Source organism: Rhinolophus hipposideros, assembly GCF_964194185.1.
Source record: "Rhinolophus hipposideros genome assembly, chromosome: 5".
NCBI classification, from domain to species: Eukaryota; Metazoa; Chordata; class Mammalia; order Chiroptera; family Rhinolophidae; genus Rhinolophus; species Rhinolophus hipposideros.
Window position 1 is genome coordinate 45671703 of NC_138051.1, and position 19303 is coordinate 45691005.

At 35.3% G+C, this 19303-nt stretch overlaps 1 protein-coding gene across 1 annotated transcript in view; it reads left to right on the forward strand.

The window, feature by feature from the left end:
• The window catches only part of AP4E1 (adaptor related protein complex 4 subunit epsilon 1), a 53276-nt gene that overhangs the window by 21592 nt on the left and 12381 nt on the right, over positions 1–19303 (forward strand). The window contains exons 11-16 of the mRNA XM_081049983.1: positions 2705–2844; positions 4453–4565; positions 4679–4797; positions 8822–9124; positions 11058–11172; positions 15927–16050. Of these exons, the coding sequence (XP_080906109.1) occupies positions 2705–2844; positions 4453–4565; positions 4679–4797; positions 8822–9124; positions 11058–11172; positions 15927–16050 (914 nt within the window). The remainder of the gene's footprint in view (positions 1–2704; positions 2845–4452; positions 4566–4678; positions 4798–8821; positions 9125–11057; positions 11173–15926; positions 16051–19303) is intronic.

Genomic DNA, 19303 nt, shown 5'->3' on the forward strand with positions numbered 1-19303 from the left:
GTGAAGTGTTACAATTTTTAAACTTTTTGTTGATATTATAGAGAGAGATGAAAGAGGTGGGCAGTATGTATGTGCGTGTGTGTGCACACGTGCATTTTAACTTTGGAGAGCATTTTATTCTTTCCACTAAAGTTTAAGGAACTTTTCTAAAAAGTACTTGTGTCAGTATCTACAGGAATGGTTTTAAATTATGAGTTGAAGTAGTTGGGTCCAATTACCTGTATGGATTCATTAGTATCATTTCAGTCCAAGAATTGTATCAGTAGGAGACCTGAATTTTGTTACCAGGTCTTCCTATTAGTACACTTTAAAGATGTAATATATGATGACTAATATTTTTTTCATTACTCTCCTTAGCATCTGTAAAATTGTCTAATGCATATAGGAATGTTGAAAGAATTAATAAAAATATCTCTAAAATGTTTTGAATTTCTTGAAAGGAAAGGTGCATAATATACTTAATTGTTTTGGACTTTTTCCTTTTGTAAAATTGCTTTAATATGTACTTGGGTGTCTATGTAAATATTTCTGTTAATTCTCACGTAGAGAAATCACTCTATACCTTCATTTAAAATGGTATATAGGACTACGTTAAGAAGAGTGGATAGTTTTATTTCTGATTTTAAAAGTAATAAAGATAAAAAGAACCTACTAAACATTTAAATTATTTAAAAACAATGAGTTAAAAGTAGTTATTGAGGGAATACTGTATTGCATTAAATAGTTGTAATTTTTAAAAGATAAGATTATGAATTTTGAATTTTAAAAGGTACTGTTTTTGAAACAAAACTATTTTTGACAAATTGCCATGTATGCGATGTGTATATGTATACACATATTTTTTTGCATTCATATTTTTAATTTTCGGAAAATTGTTACCTGCTTGAATGAATCTGGGAAGTTTATAGATGTATGTACTGATTTCTGCGTGTAGTCATCATAGAAAAATGAGAAGGTGCCAAGGGACAATAACAAATAACTATGTGGCTCTTCCGCTTTGACCAGATACAGAGCATGCATTTTCTTTGTGAGGCTGACTAATTGAACAGGATTGACTTAGGTACAGTTTTCTTATTGTTATATTGAATTATTGGGCTCTCATTTGAAAATGGGAGTCAAAAGGAAAATAGGCAACTGTTAAAATGATCAATTCTGATATGTTTGGTTCGTTACTTAGAGTGAGAAAAGTAGTTTAAATTCTTTGGGGGAGGAACTGAGTATCAGTAGTGCCCCAAGAAGGCACTGTAGTACAGTCTCCTCATGCCGCTGTCACTTCTAACTTCATTACTTTATCAGTAAATACATGGCAAGAACTGTGGTCCTTAGGTATGGAGTGACCTGTTGCTTGGGGCTGGGATTTCATTTTACCTGATTTTATTACCTTTCTTTCATAAAAGGAGAAAGAAGGAGCTAACAGAAAAGACCTCTACCCATAGAATTCCTAATACCATACACCATTCAGTCTTGGAAATGCGAAATTCCATGGTCTTAGAGTAGGAAATAAATTTGGTGGAGATTATCTAAAAATACATAACAGATAGCTTAGAGTGTACAGGGAGTATGTCTGAAGCAGCTTCTAAAATTGAAAACTATTGATGGGGGACTTATGTATTTATAGATTTTAAATAGAATTAAGGATTTTTTTTGTTTTAATCTTTCAAAATCTATTATCCTTTGTCCTTGAAGTCTTGGCTGTAAGGATTGAAAAATTAGAAAAAGCCCTAAAGGTATTTTGAACAAGTTTGACAAGTGGTATACTTACGTGGAAATTCTCTTGCTGCTAATATTGTTGATCCTAAAACATCAGTAAATGATACTTTCTCAGTATTGCCCTTGGTCTTATGTTGATTTCTGGGGAGCTATATTTTTAGAAACCTAATGTAGGGCCTTAGGAAATCAGCCAAATGGGAGCTTACTCTGGTACTGGTCTTCCTTCATCTTACTTAAGGCAGCAAGAGGTATATTTCCTCAGCACTGACAAGCAGCTGGCAAGTGGTTCTTGTTGATAACTGGCTGAGGTTCTAAACGTAGGCCTTGCTAAGCTTTGAAGCACTTGAGCCACCAACCTTTGTCCATCTATTAGAGGCCATTGTCCCTTAGCTGATAAACCCTCTCACATGCTGTTTTCTGTTGTTTAGGTAGTATGGAAAATACAATTTGTGAGACTGGGTTTTTGTATGTGTATGTACGTACATATACAGATACAGATAGGCATAAGTAATGTAGGTGTAAGAAGCTGTTGTATTTTAAAAAAATAAATTATAAAAGTTTTAACTTTTTAGTCTTTACACAGCCTTTTTTGCAGAAATGTTAGATCACAATTATCTATATCAATAAAAGGCTTTTAGACTTTGGAATTGATCATAATTCTTTTTAGTTAACAATAGTTTTACTTAAGGTTTATTTCTTTTTTTGTATCTAAATTTCTTTAGTAATCATTTAGTTTTGTAAATTTGAAATAATAAATTTCTAGTTTTATTTTTTGTTTTAGTCTTCAGAGGAGATATAATCTGTATTTCTTTATTTCTAATTAAGTTACCTTTATTAAGTTCTGTGCATTTCTTGAGCACCTATAAACTGATCTGCCCAGTAGATCTGCATAAAAGTGGAAGAATCAACTGTGTCATAAACATATATTACTATGTTTATCAATATTATAAGGCATAGTTTTATAATACTGTTTTTATTTCTCTTTCTTAAATAGACTCTGGAACTTCTTTACAGAATTACTAATGCACAAAACATAACAGTGATTGTCCAGAAAATGCTTGAATATTTACATCAGAGCAAAGAAGAGTATATTATTGTCAATTTGGTTGGTAAAATAGCTGAACTGGCTGAGAAATATCCTTTGTTTGGACCATGAGTCATAAAATTCCTTTAGTTACGCAGTGATTTTTTTTTTTTTATCTGCATCTTTTTTTTTTTCTTTTTATTAGTTTCAGGTGCACAAGACAAGGTAATACTTAGACGTTCATCATTTATATCCCTCACACTGTGGGCCCCCTTCCCCCCATCCCTCTGACATCGCACCGAGCCATCACATTATATATATAAAATTATAGTTGGCGAGATGGCTAGGGTAGAAGATGAGGTGAAGAAAACCAGACAGAAATTGGTGGGGTTTATGTGGATGCAAAAAAGCTTACAGGATCCCTTCCACCCAAGGGGCCCAAGGGAGCTCAGGGGTGGCTGCAGGGCCCCACAAAGGGGCTTTGAAGACATTCCTTTTGTGTAGTGTCCCCCAGGCATTTGCCAGGCCCTGAGCTGTAACCTTAGGCTAATGTTTTGCTTTAGGGTCACTTTCATTATCCAGCTGCAGCCCTTTTTCAGCAGCAGATTTTCATTCATTGCATGGAAAAATGTCTACGGTGCATTGTAAAACTAAAAAATAAAAGATTGCAAAACCAAAAAAAAAAAAAAAAAAAAAAATTATAGTTGGCATTCATTAATGTTTAGCTTCTGGTGTACAGTGCCGTGATCAGGCAACGCAGTGATTTTTAAATGATTGGTATAGACATGTTCACTTGCAAGTTGAGTTCTGAGACACAGCAATAACTTCCCTTCCTGATATTAGAGCCTCTCTTATCAAAAACAGGAATTTGCGTAGACTTCTCAGGAGATGGCTTTTTTTTTCCTGGCTCTTTTCATATAGTTGGTCAGTATTATGAGTAGAAGATAAAAGAACCTCTGCCTGATTTCTTTCAGTCTTTGTCTTTACTTTCTGCTCAGTTTCTTTTCTAAGAAAAGTTCTTGTTGTTTTGGGGGTTGGGTAATCAGAATGCTAAAATTTATCCGTAAACTATTGTTTATATTAGAAATTGTCAAAAGAAAATAGTGGAAATGCCATTCACATGTTACGTTTCTTCACATTCATTTTTTAAAAGTCAGAGGAACTTGCACAAGTCACAAAGATATTCCATTCTTTTTAAGATGTCTGTTGTTAAAGCTAAGTAAGAATGAATAAATAATGATAATCAGATTATCTTGGAAATTGCTTACGTTCTAGTCAGTGCTATAGCTCTGGCCAGCAGAATGATGGAATTTTAGAAATGAAGAGGAACAGATGAGAAAAGAGGTTAAACAACTTGTTCAAGTAGAGACATCACAACATTTAGCCTCTGTGAAGTGTATATCATTTTCCATTATTTGTCTGTCATTCGCTGGAACGTTTCTTTCAATTATTTCCCATTTATTTATTGGATGCTTATGATGTGCAAGGCAGAGTGCTAGATAAAGCAACGTGAACTTGATTTGTTAAGTTTATTGAGTAAGATTTACTGAGCACCTATTTTACATAAAACTGGAGTATAGAACAATTTATTGGCAGAGGTTGAAGATAAAAATGCCAAACTAGGATGAATTGGGAGTTATTTTTAAAAGGTTGATGCAGAAAGGATAATTTTAGTAAGTGACATTTGGAAGTGTACTTGTTCTTAACACTGTGGACACATATGCTCCTGATAATGCGTGGTTTATTCAGACAATGAATGCTGTGTTTTCAGTGGGAGGAGATGTAATGCATCCTGATATTCCCAATAACTTCCTGAGACTGCTAGCGGAAGGTTAGTAAACTATTGCATTCTATAAAGTAAAGATTTTAAAATTAAATGTTTTTTATTACAGAGTCCTTAGAGAATTTAGTGGAAATTAAAATGATATATCAATTTTTTTGTAGGTTTTGATGATGAAACAGAAGATCAACAATTAAGACTTTATGCAGTTCAGTCTTATCTCACTTTACTAGATGTGGAAAATGTGTTCTATCCACAGAGATTTCTTCAAGTTATGAGCTGGGTGAGCAAAGTTCATTAAATCACAAATGTGTATAACATTTTTTTATAAAACCAAATACACTATTTCCTTTAGAAACCATTTAGTTAAGTCCTTCAGCTGTCATTTTTTTCCCCAGTGGCTACCTTCTATCACTTAAATATTTACTTGTCTGTTCATTCTGCCTGCCATCTCACTTGCCTAGTCTTTTAAATATGGCTGTTTGTTTGGAGCTCTGTGTCTGTAATACATTTGTGTGTTTTCTATGTGAATCTGTATTTGAATGTGTGAATACTCATGTATCTGTGATATATTAGTTTCCTATTGCTGCACAGACTTAATGCTTAAAACAACATAAACTTAGTATCTCACAGTTTTCTGAGGGTCGGGAATCTAGACATGGCTTAGCTAGGTTCTCTGCTTAGGGTCTCTCAAGGCTGTAGTCAAGGTGTTGGCTGGGGCTGCTGTCTCATCTGAAGCTTGCTTGGTGAAGGATCCACTTCCAAGTTCAGGAATCAGTTTCTTTAGCTGTAAAACGGAGGGTTTGAGTTTCAAACTGTCAACTGTAGGCTACCTTTAGCTCTCAGAACCGTCCTTAGATTCTTGCCATGTGGGCCTCTCAACATGGCTGCTTGCTTCATGAAAGCTAGCAAAAGAGATCATCTCTTTGTAAGACGAAGTTCACAATTTTATGTAATTTAATCATATGTAATCACATACATCCTATCACCTTTGTGTATTCTTTCTTGTATATATGGGGGTGATTTGGAGAAGTGCAACTGCTGGGTCATAGACTATACACATTTCAATATTTTATAGTTTGGACAAATGTTAGCATGTTAACTTAAATTTTACCCAGACTTTTATGTAAGAATTTTTGTTTTCTCATCTACAGGAAATTTGAAAGACTTGTATAATAAATATCCCTATGCTTTTCATCTAGATTCTCAGTTACTATTTTTAACCACCTTTGCTTTACTAAATCAACATCTAAATCTACCTATACAGTTTGTTTTGCTGAGCCATTTAAAATTGAGTTGTAGACATCATGATACCTCACCCATATAAAATTCAACATGAATCTCGTAAGAATGACATTGTTTTGAATAATGATAAAACCATTATTACACCTAAGAAATGTAACATTAATTCACTAATATCACCTAGTATACAGTTCATACTCAGGTTTATCCAGTGTCCAAAAAAATGTCTCTTATGGCTGCTTTTCTGCTCCTAATCCCAGATCCAGTCAGGGTTTACAAATTGCATTTAGTTATATCTTTTTAGCCTGTTTTTTATTTTACCATGATCCTCAGTTTCTTTTTGTTTTCATGACACTGATTTTTTGTATGAGTCCTGTTGACTTGTAGAATGTCCAACATTTTGAATTTGTCTGATTATTTCTGGTTCAGCTAAACACTTTTAGCAAGACTACTACATCGGCAATATAACGTACTTCCCACTGCATCATATCAGAATGCATATAATGTCAGTTCCTCCATTTATTGGCGATTGTAAGTAAGTTTCTTTGTTGGGTTAAGATAGTGACCTTCAGATCTCTTCATTGAAAGGTGTCCTTTCTCCTTGGTAATTTATGACTAATCTTTGATTTTGTGAGGTTGTGTGAACATCTTTTCTTCAACTCTCTTTCACCAGTGGTTTTAGTATTGATAATTCTTGCCTAAATTGGTTATTGTATTTTGTGACCATTTGTTTTTTCCTTCCATGAACGTGACATATCACTCCATATATTTAGAGTGTTTTTATTTCTTTCTACAGCATACAAATCCTCTACATGTTTTGTTAGATTTATAGTTAAGTATTTTGTTTTCTTTAGAGTGGTAGTAAATGTATTTTTACTTTTGGTTTGTGTTTTTGTTGCTAATACTACATAGAAATATAATAGATTTTTGTATTTTGATCTCGTACCCTGCAGTCTCGTACTCTCACTTATTAATCTAGGATTTCTTTTATAGATTTCTTGAAACCTTGTTAAGAACTTTTACGTCTCTGCTCATGAGGGATATTGGGCTATAGTTTTCATTTTTTTCTACTCGGTTCAGTTTTGGTATCAAGGTAATACTGGCTTCATAGAATGGGTTGAGAATGTTCTTTCCTCTTCTGTTTCTGGAAAGGTTGTGTAGAAGGGTGTTTAGTTTTCAAGTGTTTGAAAAATTTCCCATTATCTTTTTTGTTACTGATTGTTGGTTGGATTTCTATTGTTAGAGAAAATACTCTGTGATTTCTTAAATTTGTTGAGGGTTGTTTTATGGCCTGTGGTGTGGTCTGTGTTATTTTTTTATTTTTTTTTATTTTTATTTTTTTTTTATGGTGTGCACTTTATTGAACTGGTCTCAAGTCAGAGTACAGGTAAGCCCTGGCTGCTTCCACACCTCAACCCACTCCCAGGGAGACCATGTTCTGTGGGTTGAAAAAGAATGTGGCTTGAAAAGAATGGGTATTCTGCTGCTGTTGGGTGGTGTGTTCTGTAAATGTGGATTAAATTCTTTTGGAGATTGTGTTGACATAGGGGTGTTGAGATTAACCAGCGGCCTCCACTGACACTGAAGGGGTGGCCTCGTTATTGCTGAGCAGTGGTGAAAGTCCTGGGCAGTCCCTGACACCGTCCCAGCAGAGAGGGGAGGGTACCTCTTTATACCTGGGTGCAGGTGAAGTGGTCTTCATGGACACTGCAGAGGAGTGGCCTCTGCAGCTCGGTGGGGATGAAAGTCCTGCCCCCTCAACTTGACCTTCTCTGTCGCCACCCTTGTGGGGTTGTTGTGGTGCCTCTTACAGCCCAGTGGGGTGGAAGTCTTGGTTCTCCACTCCGTCCCGTCTTTGCTGGTATGGGTGGGGCTGCAGTTTTTCTATGTGGTGCTTGGCTGGAGTTACTGTCTAAAAGTTTTCTGTTCTCTTGGCTCTTTGGCTAGAGAGCAGGCTTTTCTTGGGACTTTTTTGTCTGAGCCCATTGGTATTTCCAGTACTTGGTCTGGGGCCTGTGAGGCAACAGGTAACCCACAATGTTGTTCCTTAAGTCCCACGGTCCTTAGTGATCTGCTGTCTTTTCTTCACCTCTCAGAGTCTTTTTGTGTGTATTTTATATATGACATCAAGGGATTTTATGTGTACTGAGTGGGATGGATAGGGGAAAATGCTTTGACTCCATCTTCCCAGAAGTGAAGTCCACTGATTTTTGAACTGGGATTTAGGTTACCTGTTCTTCTAGAGCTACCTTCCATTTTTTAAAATTATTGTACTATTTAAAGATTGAACTTATTTGGTCCTAGTTTTTCCTCCTCTTCTTGTTACCAGCTATAAATTTTCCCTTGACTGTCACCTCACCTCCCTCTTTTTTATCTTGCTAGTACCGCTATTTCACCAGAGACATGAAAATACTTCATAAACACCACTTATGAAAGAGCTCGCACTCTGTAAATTATGTTTATTAATGATTCTTAGATGAGTAGGATTATATATCACCGGAATAAGTTAAATGTAAGAAAAAGGATATGTAACATAGACGAGTGTTCCTTAGAGTTCAGTGGATCATGTCCATGAGAATCAGCTGATGATTGTTCAAAATGTATATTGTAGATTATCACCATAGACATATAAATCAGAATATCTGGGGTAAATGTGTAGAAATCTGTATTTTAATGAAACATGTCAGGTGACTTTTATGCATACTAGCATATGACAACCACTCGTTTAAATGCTTATTGGAAAATAATAGCAGAATGTGAAAGTACTTGTAAAAACCAACAACCAAACATGGAAGTTCAGAAGAAAGCTAACTTGTACAGGTATCTATCTGCTTTATATATTGTTAATGATAAAGATGTGGAAAATTTTTTTATATTGCCTTCCAATTCTTGGTTATGATTTTGAACCTAATAGTTGTATCTTTATCTAATAGTTTCTTCACCATGAGAATATGTTAATCTAGATTAAATTTATTCCAGCAGTCATCACTTTGTGTAGATTTCCAAGTATAGTTTGCTGTATAACTTGGTATTTGTATATAAATATCTCTTTGTTTTACTTGTAGGTTTTAGGGGAGTATTCCTATCTCTTAGATAAGGAAACGCCAGATGAAGTTATAACCAAGCTCTTCAGGTTGCTTATGAATGACTCCATTTCTTCTGAAACGAAAGCCTGGTTAATTGCTGCTGTGACCAAGCTGACACCTCAAGCACACTCTTCTAACATTGTTGAGAGATTAATCCAGGAATTTACTGTATCTTTGAATACTTGCATGAGACAGCATGCATTTGAATTAAAGCATTTGCATGAGAATGTGGAATTTATGAAGAGCTTGCTTCCAGTTAATAAGAGTTGTGAAGACATGGTGGTAAGACATCTGCGTTCCATCTTTTTAAAGATTGCATACTCTTTAAACAGAATAATTCTTGCCTTTGTGCTATATCTGGAATATATCAAAATATAATTTCTGCAGCACTTAAGATGAAGGTTGGAGTTTTTCTCACATTGATATGAGAGAGAATTTGAGAGCTTCCATTCAGTATTGATCCTAAATAGTCGGGAATGGAAGAGTTTCTCTTCTGGAGAATTGCTGTGAAGGGATTTATACTCTGACAATCTCTTTTATATATAATAATTGAAGAATTTTAACTTTCATCTCCTTTGAATTTCTCTATCATGTCATTTTATTATTATTCTCTCTTCTTTGAGAATGTAAAAAAATAGTTTTCCATTTTATTTTGTCCACCTACTGCCTAAATTCTTGAACACTTTGGAACCTGACCACCTACCTTTCCTTCTCCCACCGACTTTCAGCCACCACCCCTTTTAACACGCAACACTGAGTTACTACTCACCTTCTGAATTTGTACCAGCTTCTCCCTCAGATTGGTGTAAATCAGAAAATTTCCAAAAGGAAACCAGATATGTTCAAATTTTTATGTGTTGGATGACATATAGTTGAGAAAGAGGAGAGGGTGGGCAGTAGTCCCACTAATTCTGAATCAGATTTTCATAGCTTGTATTCACTTTGAACCCTTGTTTATTCATTCTTTCAACAGCTCCTTAAAGGCAGAGGCCTTGATTTAACAGAATGGTAGGCATTCCGGAGACATTGAAATGATTAATAAATCTGCTGTACATAGAATTAGACTTGGAAGTAACCACATTTCCTCTTTCCTCCCATGAAAGATAACGATGATGACATAGTTTCATCTCTTAAGAATCTTATTGAAACTAAACCTTTCCAAATTCAGAGTGTGGCAAGCCATTTAAATGTTTGCGAATTACCTGCTGTTCTAAATTATCTGTGCTGTTTCCATACACTTAGCTAAATTAGGAGAAGCAAATCTCTGGTTTCTGAGGTCATCACTACATATCTACTTTTCTTTCTCTCTTTTTCCTTTTCCCCTTACTCTTTCTTCATCTCTTACTTCTTTTCATTTAATCATTGTCTTATACCTTTCTGTTACTACTGAAATTAGTAATTTTCCATAAGATTTGTAAAAAGCATTTTTTCATAGAAGGGAATCAGATAGTTAAAGGGGGCTGAATAATAGCCCTCCACCCATCCAAAATGTCCACATCTTAATCCCTGGAACCTGTGCTTATGTTACCTTGCATGGTAAAAGGGACTTTGTAAATAGATGTAAATAGATGATTAAGGATTTTGTGATGGGGAGATTATCCTGCATTAGCCAAGTAGGCATAATATAATCACAAGGGTCCTTATAAAAGTGAGGCCAGAGGTCAGAGGAGAAGTAACAATAGAAACAGAGATCAGAGTGATATGGCCAAGGAATTCTGGTGGCTTTTGGAAGCTGGACGTGACAGGAACTTATTCTCCCCTGGAATCTCCAGAAGGAACTAGCCTTGTGGGCACCTTGTTTTTAGCCCCCAATGGCAAGAAGCTAATACATACAGATTATAGCTCGTAGTATATGTATCTTCTCCTCTAATAGGTCATAAGTCTCATGAGGGCAGGAACTGTGTCTTTCTTTGTCTCAATCATAGCACCTCACATGATGCCCTAATATAATTGGATGCTCAAAAATGTATTCTGACATGCAGTACAATTAATAATAACTGTGAATGGTTTACGTTGTCAGATTATTAGCCGAGTGATTTGATTATAGATATTTTGGAAAGCTAGACAGTTAGGTAGCACTTTTGGAATTGAAGTTCTCTTTTTCATTTAAAAATTGTTTTTAGGATATATGGACTGAAACTACTTATGTGAATGTACAGTCTACTGTTTAGCGGAAATTTTTTAAATTCCTAATTTTTGCTTCATTTTAATGCAGGTAGATGCTTCCCTGTCTTTTCTGGATGGTTTTGTGGCTGAACAACTGAGTCAGGGGGCAGCACCTTATAAACCTCACCACCAACGGCAGCAGGAAAAGCTTTCTCAGGAAAAAGGTAATTTATCATGAGTTTATAAGCTAGGTTATAGAGACATCATTTTTTTTTAAATGCATGTAAGCAAATAACTGAGGATATTTACTTTTATTATCTTTAATAAAAGTAAATCTACTTGTGACTTGTTTACCCTGACGAGGTCTTTAGAAGTCCAGAAATAAAGTTAACCTAGAGGTATTCACAAAGTCATAGGCTTTCTATACATATGAAGTGCCTGAAACGTGACAGCCATCCTGGAATTTTGAAAGACTTCAAAAGTGTAATTATCATGTTGGTCACTGTGCTAGAGGGCTAACGGATATTAGTATAAGCATATCTGTGAAAAGTTTCAAAAAACAACTCTGGTTACTATGGACTAGTGAGTTTCATTTTCATTCTCAGCAGCTTTGTACATCTGTATATCTTAAGTATATTAGAATACTCTCCAACAAAATATCTGATCAGTGAAGTTAGGAACAGTAAGAAAGGAAAGAATAACTTTGCATTTAAGAAATGTAGCATGTCAGGGAAAGACTTCTATCATGATTTTGGTAAACAGGAAATCACTGAGATATTTGGATGGTGAATGGGAAGTATGTATATGAATAAAAGGAGACCACTGAATATTATCTATATAAGGGTTCAGAATGTTAATACCGCAAAGTTCAATGATGAAAAGTCTCTTTTTTTCTATTCATCATTTAATAATTTTGTTGAGTACTTCTTATTTTCTAGGCTCTGTGCTGAGTAGAACTAAAATGGTTAATCCTCAAATGAGACCAAAAAATATAAATACTAATAATAGGCTTGATGTTATCTTTTTTTGCAGAATATTTGCTCTTTTAAGGTTTTTGATATGTTATTTGGCACAGTGATACCTAATGGCCTATAAAATTCAACTTCCTTTCAAAAAATAATCAGTTTCCATCCCATTAATTCCTCATATACTGATAGACTATGTGGAGGAAAAAAATAAAGTTTTAAATTACAATTGCCCGAACTCGGACTATATATAGTCCATATAGAGGCCTTACGACATCCAGGGCATAGAGTGAAAATCTGGAGATCCAGAGGGGAGGTAATGGTCCACTTGCCATATTTCCTTATTTTGAAATGTCTTAAGGCCATCAGTTTCTATTATGGCAATTTAGGGATGGGATAGGAGAGGGGAGATAGGATGAGGGGCCTGATTCCTGGCACTGACTGTCTTCTTTCTTTAAATGAGTTAAGTGGCTGATGCAGATAAAATAGATAACCCTGGAATTCCCCAAGCTAATGCATTCCTTTGCCAACTACATTCCCCCCGTCCCCCCGTAGAATCATCATTGTAAATGGGGTTAAGCTCTCAAATTAGGCTCTTCCCAAATTTATTTTTCAGAAGTTCTCTAAAGCAAAATTAAAATTTCATGAGCTTAGACTGTTATGTCAAGGAAAAAGAAATGAATTAAGAGACAGGACATAGCGATGCTTAATAAATATTTGAGGAATAAGTTACAAAGTTATATATCTCGGAATGAGTAGCTGTAAGACAGAAAATAAAGAGTAGGGGGAAAATGGTATTTTTGGATTAAAAAGTTGTCAATTCTGGAATCCTTCAAGTATCAGTCAGTTCTGATACTGATCTTATTTGAGATTTTTATAAATAATTTGCAGTGACTACTAAATTTCACACTAAAACATTATTCAAATATGTTGTAGCCCCAATGTTAGATAAAACTATAAATTGTAAGGGGAAATAACAGTATAATCTCTTGTCTATAGAACTATGGCTTTTAGAAAACCATGTCAAGTTGAGATTGTTACTCTCTCAAAAAAAAAACCACAACAACACAACAGCTTGGGATGGTAAGAGAAGTAGAGCCAAATGATCAAAGTATAAAGAAACTGCAGTCCAAGGTTAAGATAAAGAAGGAGGATTCAAATAGTAACTAGACTTTTGGGGGTGATCGCTTTGTAGTGTATACAGATGTCAAATTATAATGTTACACACCTGAAACTTATGTAGTAAAAAAGTAAAAGGGAGTGTGTGTATAATCAAGGCCTCTAAAGTCATGAAGGCTACACAATCAGGTTAAACATTGAATTTCTTATTTATGCCCAAGATAGTGTATATTTTCTCTCTCACCTGGATTGCTTTCAATAAATTGCAACTCCCAAAGACTGTCTAACTTTGGCTCGTGCTTTCTCTTCTATATGAATTGCCCTTTGTCCTTATTCTTCTTGTGATTAACTTCTACATATTCATTAAGTTGCAATTCAGCCATCTTCTTCCTTCCCCTCACTCTTTCTGCATACTATTATTCTCCTGCTCCCCACATACATGAATTCTTGTATATCTAGTTAACTCCTAAAAATCTTTGGCCCTTCTAGTCATTCATTTCTGGAAGGACCTTGGGAAATTTTCACTGAAGAATGTGGTTTGAACTTCATTCTCAATCTCAAACCTTTCTAGGCCTTCCTTAGATGGCAATCAATTCTTTTGTCTCAGGATCAGAATTTTACGTGACTATTCTCCAGATACTGTCCCCTTCCATGTCTAGTCTTTCTCTCTCTCAAATTCTAACCTCTAATTTTGAATTCTTTTTGTTCTTTGTTTAAGCTGTATGTTCACTTACTCCTTGCTTAAACTTTGTCTTCTGCATAGGAACATTTCTTGAGCTATTCACTATTAGTGGAAGTGTTAATGCAGATACTGGATGACCAGCCATCACAGATGCTATTAAAAAAGGCAACATGGGATAGAAGGTTAGATTAGAGCATTGAAAAGCTTAAAATGAGAGGATATTGTAGCTGAAAAGGACCTTAGAAAGATTTAAACAAACGGTTTTCAAAGATGATTGTGAATCAGAATCGCAGAGAGATTTGAGAAATGATACAGATTATACCGTCTATCCCTACATCTCTGAAAGCTTGGCTGTTTGTATAAAAAGATCCGTGGGTGATTCTGTGAAGTCAGCTTGACTCTGGTCATCAAATCAACATTTGGAAACTGCTGATCTAGTCTGAACCCTTCACTTTACAAAGAAATTAAGGTCTAGTTCATGTATCTGGTTAACACCCAACCTGCGTCAAGAACTCAGTTCTGTTGATTACTGATTAGCCCGTTATTTTTTTCTACTGCACATTGATTCCTCTTCTATATCATTCATTTAGCTAGCAAGCATTTATTTAGTTCTCTTTGGATGAGATGCTGTTTCCTTTGGAGGAGGCAGTGTAGTTGAGAGTGCAACTCTGAAACCAGAGTGCATATCTGGTTTCTTACCTGGCTCTGTCATGTCCTATTTTAGTGATCTTCAGTAAGTTTGTAGCAGACTCTTTGCCACAGTTTCTTCATTTGTAAAATGAAGATAATAATTACAGAAGTTCACGTTTATATTTTCTAAGATACATTTTATGACTTAATTAGGTTTTTTGTGTTATAATGCAGATAGTCCAAGCAGATAAATGCGCCAGTTAGGATTAGGTTTAGCTACATAACATATTAGAAAACACATAAGCAAAGTGGGGCCTTGTGCAAGGCAGAAGGTTATTTGCTCTTTTCATTAAAAAGATTCATAAGTAGGCAACCAGTTGTGATGATGGCTTCATGACTATAAAAGAGGAAGGGAGAGAAAAAAGATGTTTTTTAGTCCAGGAAGATTCCTCTCAGAAGTTGCACACAAAGTATGTACGTAATTTCATTGGCCAAAACTCAAATAGTAAAGGAGTCTGGGAATGTCATCTCTTTGCTGAGTGGCCGTGTACCTAGCTAAGAGTCGAGGGTTCTGTTACTTTGAAGGAAGATAATAGATATTGTCATCTCCCCTAACAATCACAGTGTGAATTTTCATGTCTCTGATCGAAAGTTATACAGACTCAAAGGAATGTGAATCTGAGTAAACCTTGTTCTTTTTCAATAAGGGAGATTTCACATTAAGGGCTCCATCACTGTGTTTGGTGTAAGACTTGCCTAAGCATTTTGTTAGGCAAAAACATGCTCATCTCTTCATATCTTAAATATTTTTGCATGAGAGCAGCAACTTTTCAGTAGACATGCTTTATCAGTTGTCTTTCCTAATTGAATTATTTTTCTGTTTCTAAGGGAGGTGAAATGATAAACATGAAAGACTGTCCTTTTTAAAAAAAGTTATTTTAAGTGTGTTTTTCCAGGACCCATTAGCTCTAAGTCAAGTATAGTGTTTCCCTGAAAATAAGACCTAGCCGGACCATCAGCTCTAATGCGTCTCTTGGAGCAAAAATGAATATAAGACTGGGTCTTACATTATAGTAAAATAGGACCGGGTCTTATATTAGACTGGGTCTTACATTATAGTAAAATAAGACCGAGTCTTATATTCATTTTTGCTCCAAGAGACGCATTAGAGCTGATGGTCTGACTAGGTCTTATTTTCGGGGAAACATGGTAGTTGTTTCAATCTAGTCGTGGAGGGTGCAGCTCACAGTGGTCCATGTGGGGGTCGAACTGGCAACCTTGTTGTTAAGAGCACGGTGCTCTAATCAACTGAGCTCACAGGCTGCCCCTGAAAGACTGTCTTTGACTAACTAATAGTATGAAGACTATAGTAGACATTCAATAAATCTTACTTACTTTATTATTGTTACTATAAATATTTGATTAGAATATCTCCAAAGTTCCTTCCAGTTTAAAAATTATCACTGGATTCTAATCTTCAATTATTTCAATAGTAAATGATAATTTTGATAGTTTTTCCTTTTTTAAAATAATTTTTGTTTAGTTTTAAATATGAACCTCTGTTATTGTTTTAAAATTCTAGTTCTCAACTTTGAACCATATGGACTCTCCTTTTCTTCATCTGGCTTCACTGGACGACAGTCTCCTGCTGGCATTTCTCTTGGTTCAGATATATCTGGGAATAGTGCAGAGACAGGGCTGAAAGAGTAAGTTCCTTTCTTAGTAAACTTGAAAACATGGGAGTATTTAAATGTCTTTAAATGTAGAAGGGTTCCTGAAAGCTAAATTCTGCATGGGCTGTTGTTTCAGTTGTTTCTGTTTATTGCTCTCCATGTGTTACTGCTGTACAGTATGTCCTTATACTTTAAAAGAGCTTGTTTACTTCCAAGACAGCATAGGATGTATACAAGCTTTATACATAGTAATGATGTGTGTGTTATTACTATATATTATGTGTGTGTGTGTGTGTGTGTGTGTGTGTGTTTGTGTGTGTGTGTGTGTTTAAAAGAGTATATCAGAACTTATATACCCAGGTGAGTATTCAGCTTATCATTCTCTGTTTCTTATAATCTATTTCTTATAACCATCTCATTGGAACATTGACAAATATAAACATAAAATAAGGTGATTGACTTCACTTGAGGGCTCAAAATGCTTTCAGAGCTTCTTTCCAGCTGCTTGAAAATTGGTGATACGTATGTATAAATGTCTTAATGGGGAGCCAAATTTTTATTCTTTTTAAGTAGATTTTGATTTTGGAAATATAAATAAATTGTTTTTAGAAATATGATTAAGTTAATAAAATGAGAAAATGTATGTAAAGTGCCTCACAATCCAGCACATAGTAATTGATAAATGGTAGCTGCTAATATTAATAATTGTTATTGTCATCATTATCCAAAGCTGAGTTAACGAAATAAAATTAGTGATCAATCTGGATGACTTTGGTCAGTACCCCGTTGTGGCACAAAGCAATGTATATGGCTTTCTTCTTTGTGGAGGAGCTTCTAAAGGAGTTGAAGTGTTTTTAGTAATGGCAGCATTATTGGAATAAATGTGATAGAGTCTCGAAGGTGACAACATTGAAAGATGCCGTTTGAATTTTGCGTTCTCATATGTTCATTAAGGAGTTGGTCACCTTATTTTATGTTCATCTTTGCATTTGTCAGTCTTCCAGTGAAATGGTTATAAGAAGTATATCTCAGAAGGATGACAGATTATGAGGAATGTAGAATGATATGCTCAGTGAAATGGCATAAGTTCAAAAATCTCATTCTTAGCCTTTTTTTTCCTTCCTTTTTGACACCCTTTTCTTTCCAAGACATTTAATTTTTGTATTGCAAGCGTGGAGAGCAGATCCGGTTTGTGGGCATGTGGTGGTGGAGGCGATGGCAATTAAGTGTCTCAAACAGGCATGAGAGGAGCGAGGGAAGGAGAGACAGGAGCTCTCCGACACCAAGGAGGAACTTAGTTCTTTTTCACCTGCACAGCAGTCGGCAGCATCTGCTTTTTCAGTATTGAACTAGAATCTGGAGGACTTGACAGGGCCTCGTAAATTCTATACTTGTGCAGGTACAACCCTCCAAGAAGTGACATCTGGCAAAGCTGCTAAGGAATTACACATATGCTATATTATCATAAAATGGAACAGGAGGGATGAATTTAAAGTTCCTTTCCAAAGAGGACCACAGCTCACACATTATTTCAGATCAGGACCCTGTGTGATAATAGGCAAAGTGAATGAGTTTTAGAGAGGAGGTAGTCACTCTTCTGTAGCCTCTGGCAAACTGAGAATAAAGTAGTGGCCAACTTAGAGTGTCTTACCTCCAGCCCTGACACAGGCAGCACCCTACCTCAAAGGGCAGTTCCTAAAGCTGAGTTAAAATATGTCCCTGATCTTTTGAAGGTTGCTTGACCAGAGTTTACATCTGTGTTTGAATGGTCTGATTAGAAATAATACAAAGCTATACCATATAAAACCACCAGTTATATTTTTATTATTGTCAAAATCCAGACAAAGATGGTGCATGTTAAAAAAAATTCTTCTATAATATGTTTAATATCATATTTTGTGTATGAAATGGCATTAAGCTGCTCTCTTACTTTCTTGCTTTTTAGACTGTCTGTATGTAATGCATGACAGAGAAAATTTATGTTGCTAATAGGCATGTATGCAGATGAAATACTTGTAAGTCAGAAAAATCTTTAAAATAGCTCAAGGTTCCTTTTAGGGCTTATTTTTCCTCCCCTCTCCCATTTTGCCTATTGTTGTGGATTGGGTTCCCTGGGAAGTGCACAGCGTGTTGGAATTTACCATGCAGAATATTAAGGAGTGCTCTTGGGATTAACACCTATGGAAGGAAGGGGAAAGAAGCAGGTTTGGGCAGAGGTAAGAAGTTAAGATGCCATGTGGTGCCAGCGACAGCCTTTGCTGACCCCATGGGGAGCTTGGAAGCTAGAATGGCCCTTCAGCGTTGTCCTGAGTTGGACCAAGATGATGACGAGTTTTTATTTTCTTAAAAACTTTTTAGAAAATTCTTTTGGTACCTGAAAGAAAGGGAGAAATGAAGATACTTGTAAAGGAACATTCAGCAGCAAAATTCATTGAGGAAGAACAGACTGATTCCCCATAGATCGTTCTTGATTAACGTTCAGATTTTCTTTCAGCCAGTTAGTACTTAATAGCTTGAGTTCTTCACTCAGTGTGAAGTATAACTACCTGTTTTTGTTTCTGGTGTAGTGCAGAAAATAAAATTGGTTATTATTTCAACAAATTAGAAGAGAATAATCAGTACAAGTGTTTCTGAGTCTTTTAGATTCATTTCATGATCTGCTTATCTTGTAGTACAAATTTTTAAAATGCTATTTTTGACCATGATAGGGATGCTTAAATGAGCCAAGTACCAAGGACACATAGTTCTTACATGAAAACAATAGAGGCAATCTTTTGCTGTTTCAGCCTGCAGTTATGATTATATTAGTCATTCCAGATTCATAGCTGTAACTTTTGGGACAATAGTAGGTGAGTCCAAATTCTAATCACTACTTTAGTTCTTCAGCTGAGGTATAAAAAAACTCCTAACCTTCATGCTTTTCCCAGAAGTTGTACTTTTTTCTTTTACAGATTAAACCTCATTTCATTTTTATAAAAGTACATTATATAATAGTTGAAAATGTAGCTAGTCTTCATATTAAGAATAAACCTTTTGGATTAAAGGTTAAATTTACATATAGGAGTGGATTTGAATTTTTTTTATTTTCAACAGGATTTTATTTCATAAATTTATGTAGGGTTAAGTCTTTCATTGAATGGTGATAGCTAAGAAATTTAAGAGTCATTTCTCATCTTTAACTCATCAGAATTAAAGACAAGATATTTTTGAAAAGTCAATGGGGGAAAGGAACTGATTTACAGTAGGTCTATTTTTGGACAAGTTATTTAAGCAATTAAATGAAAAT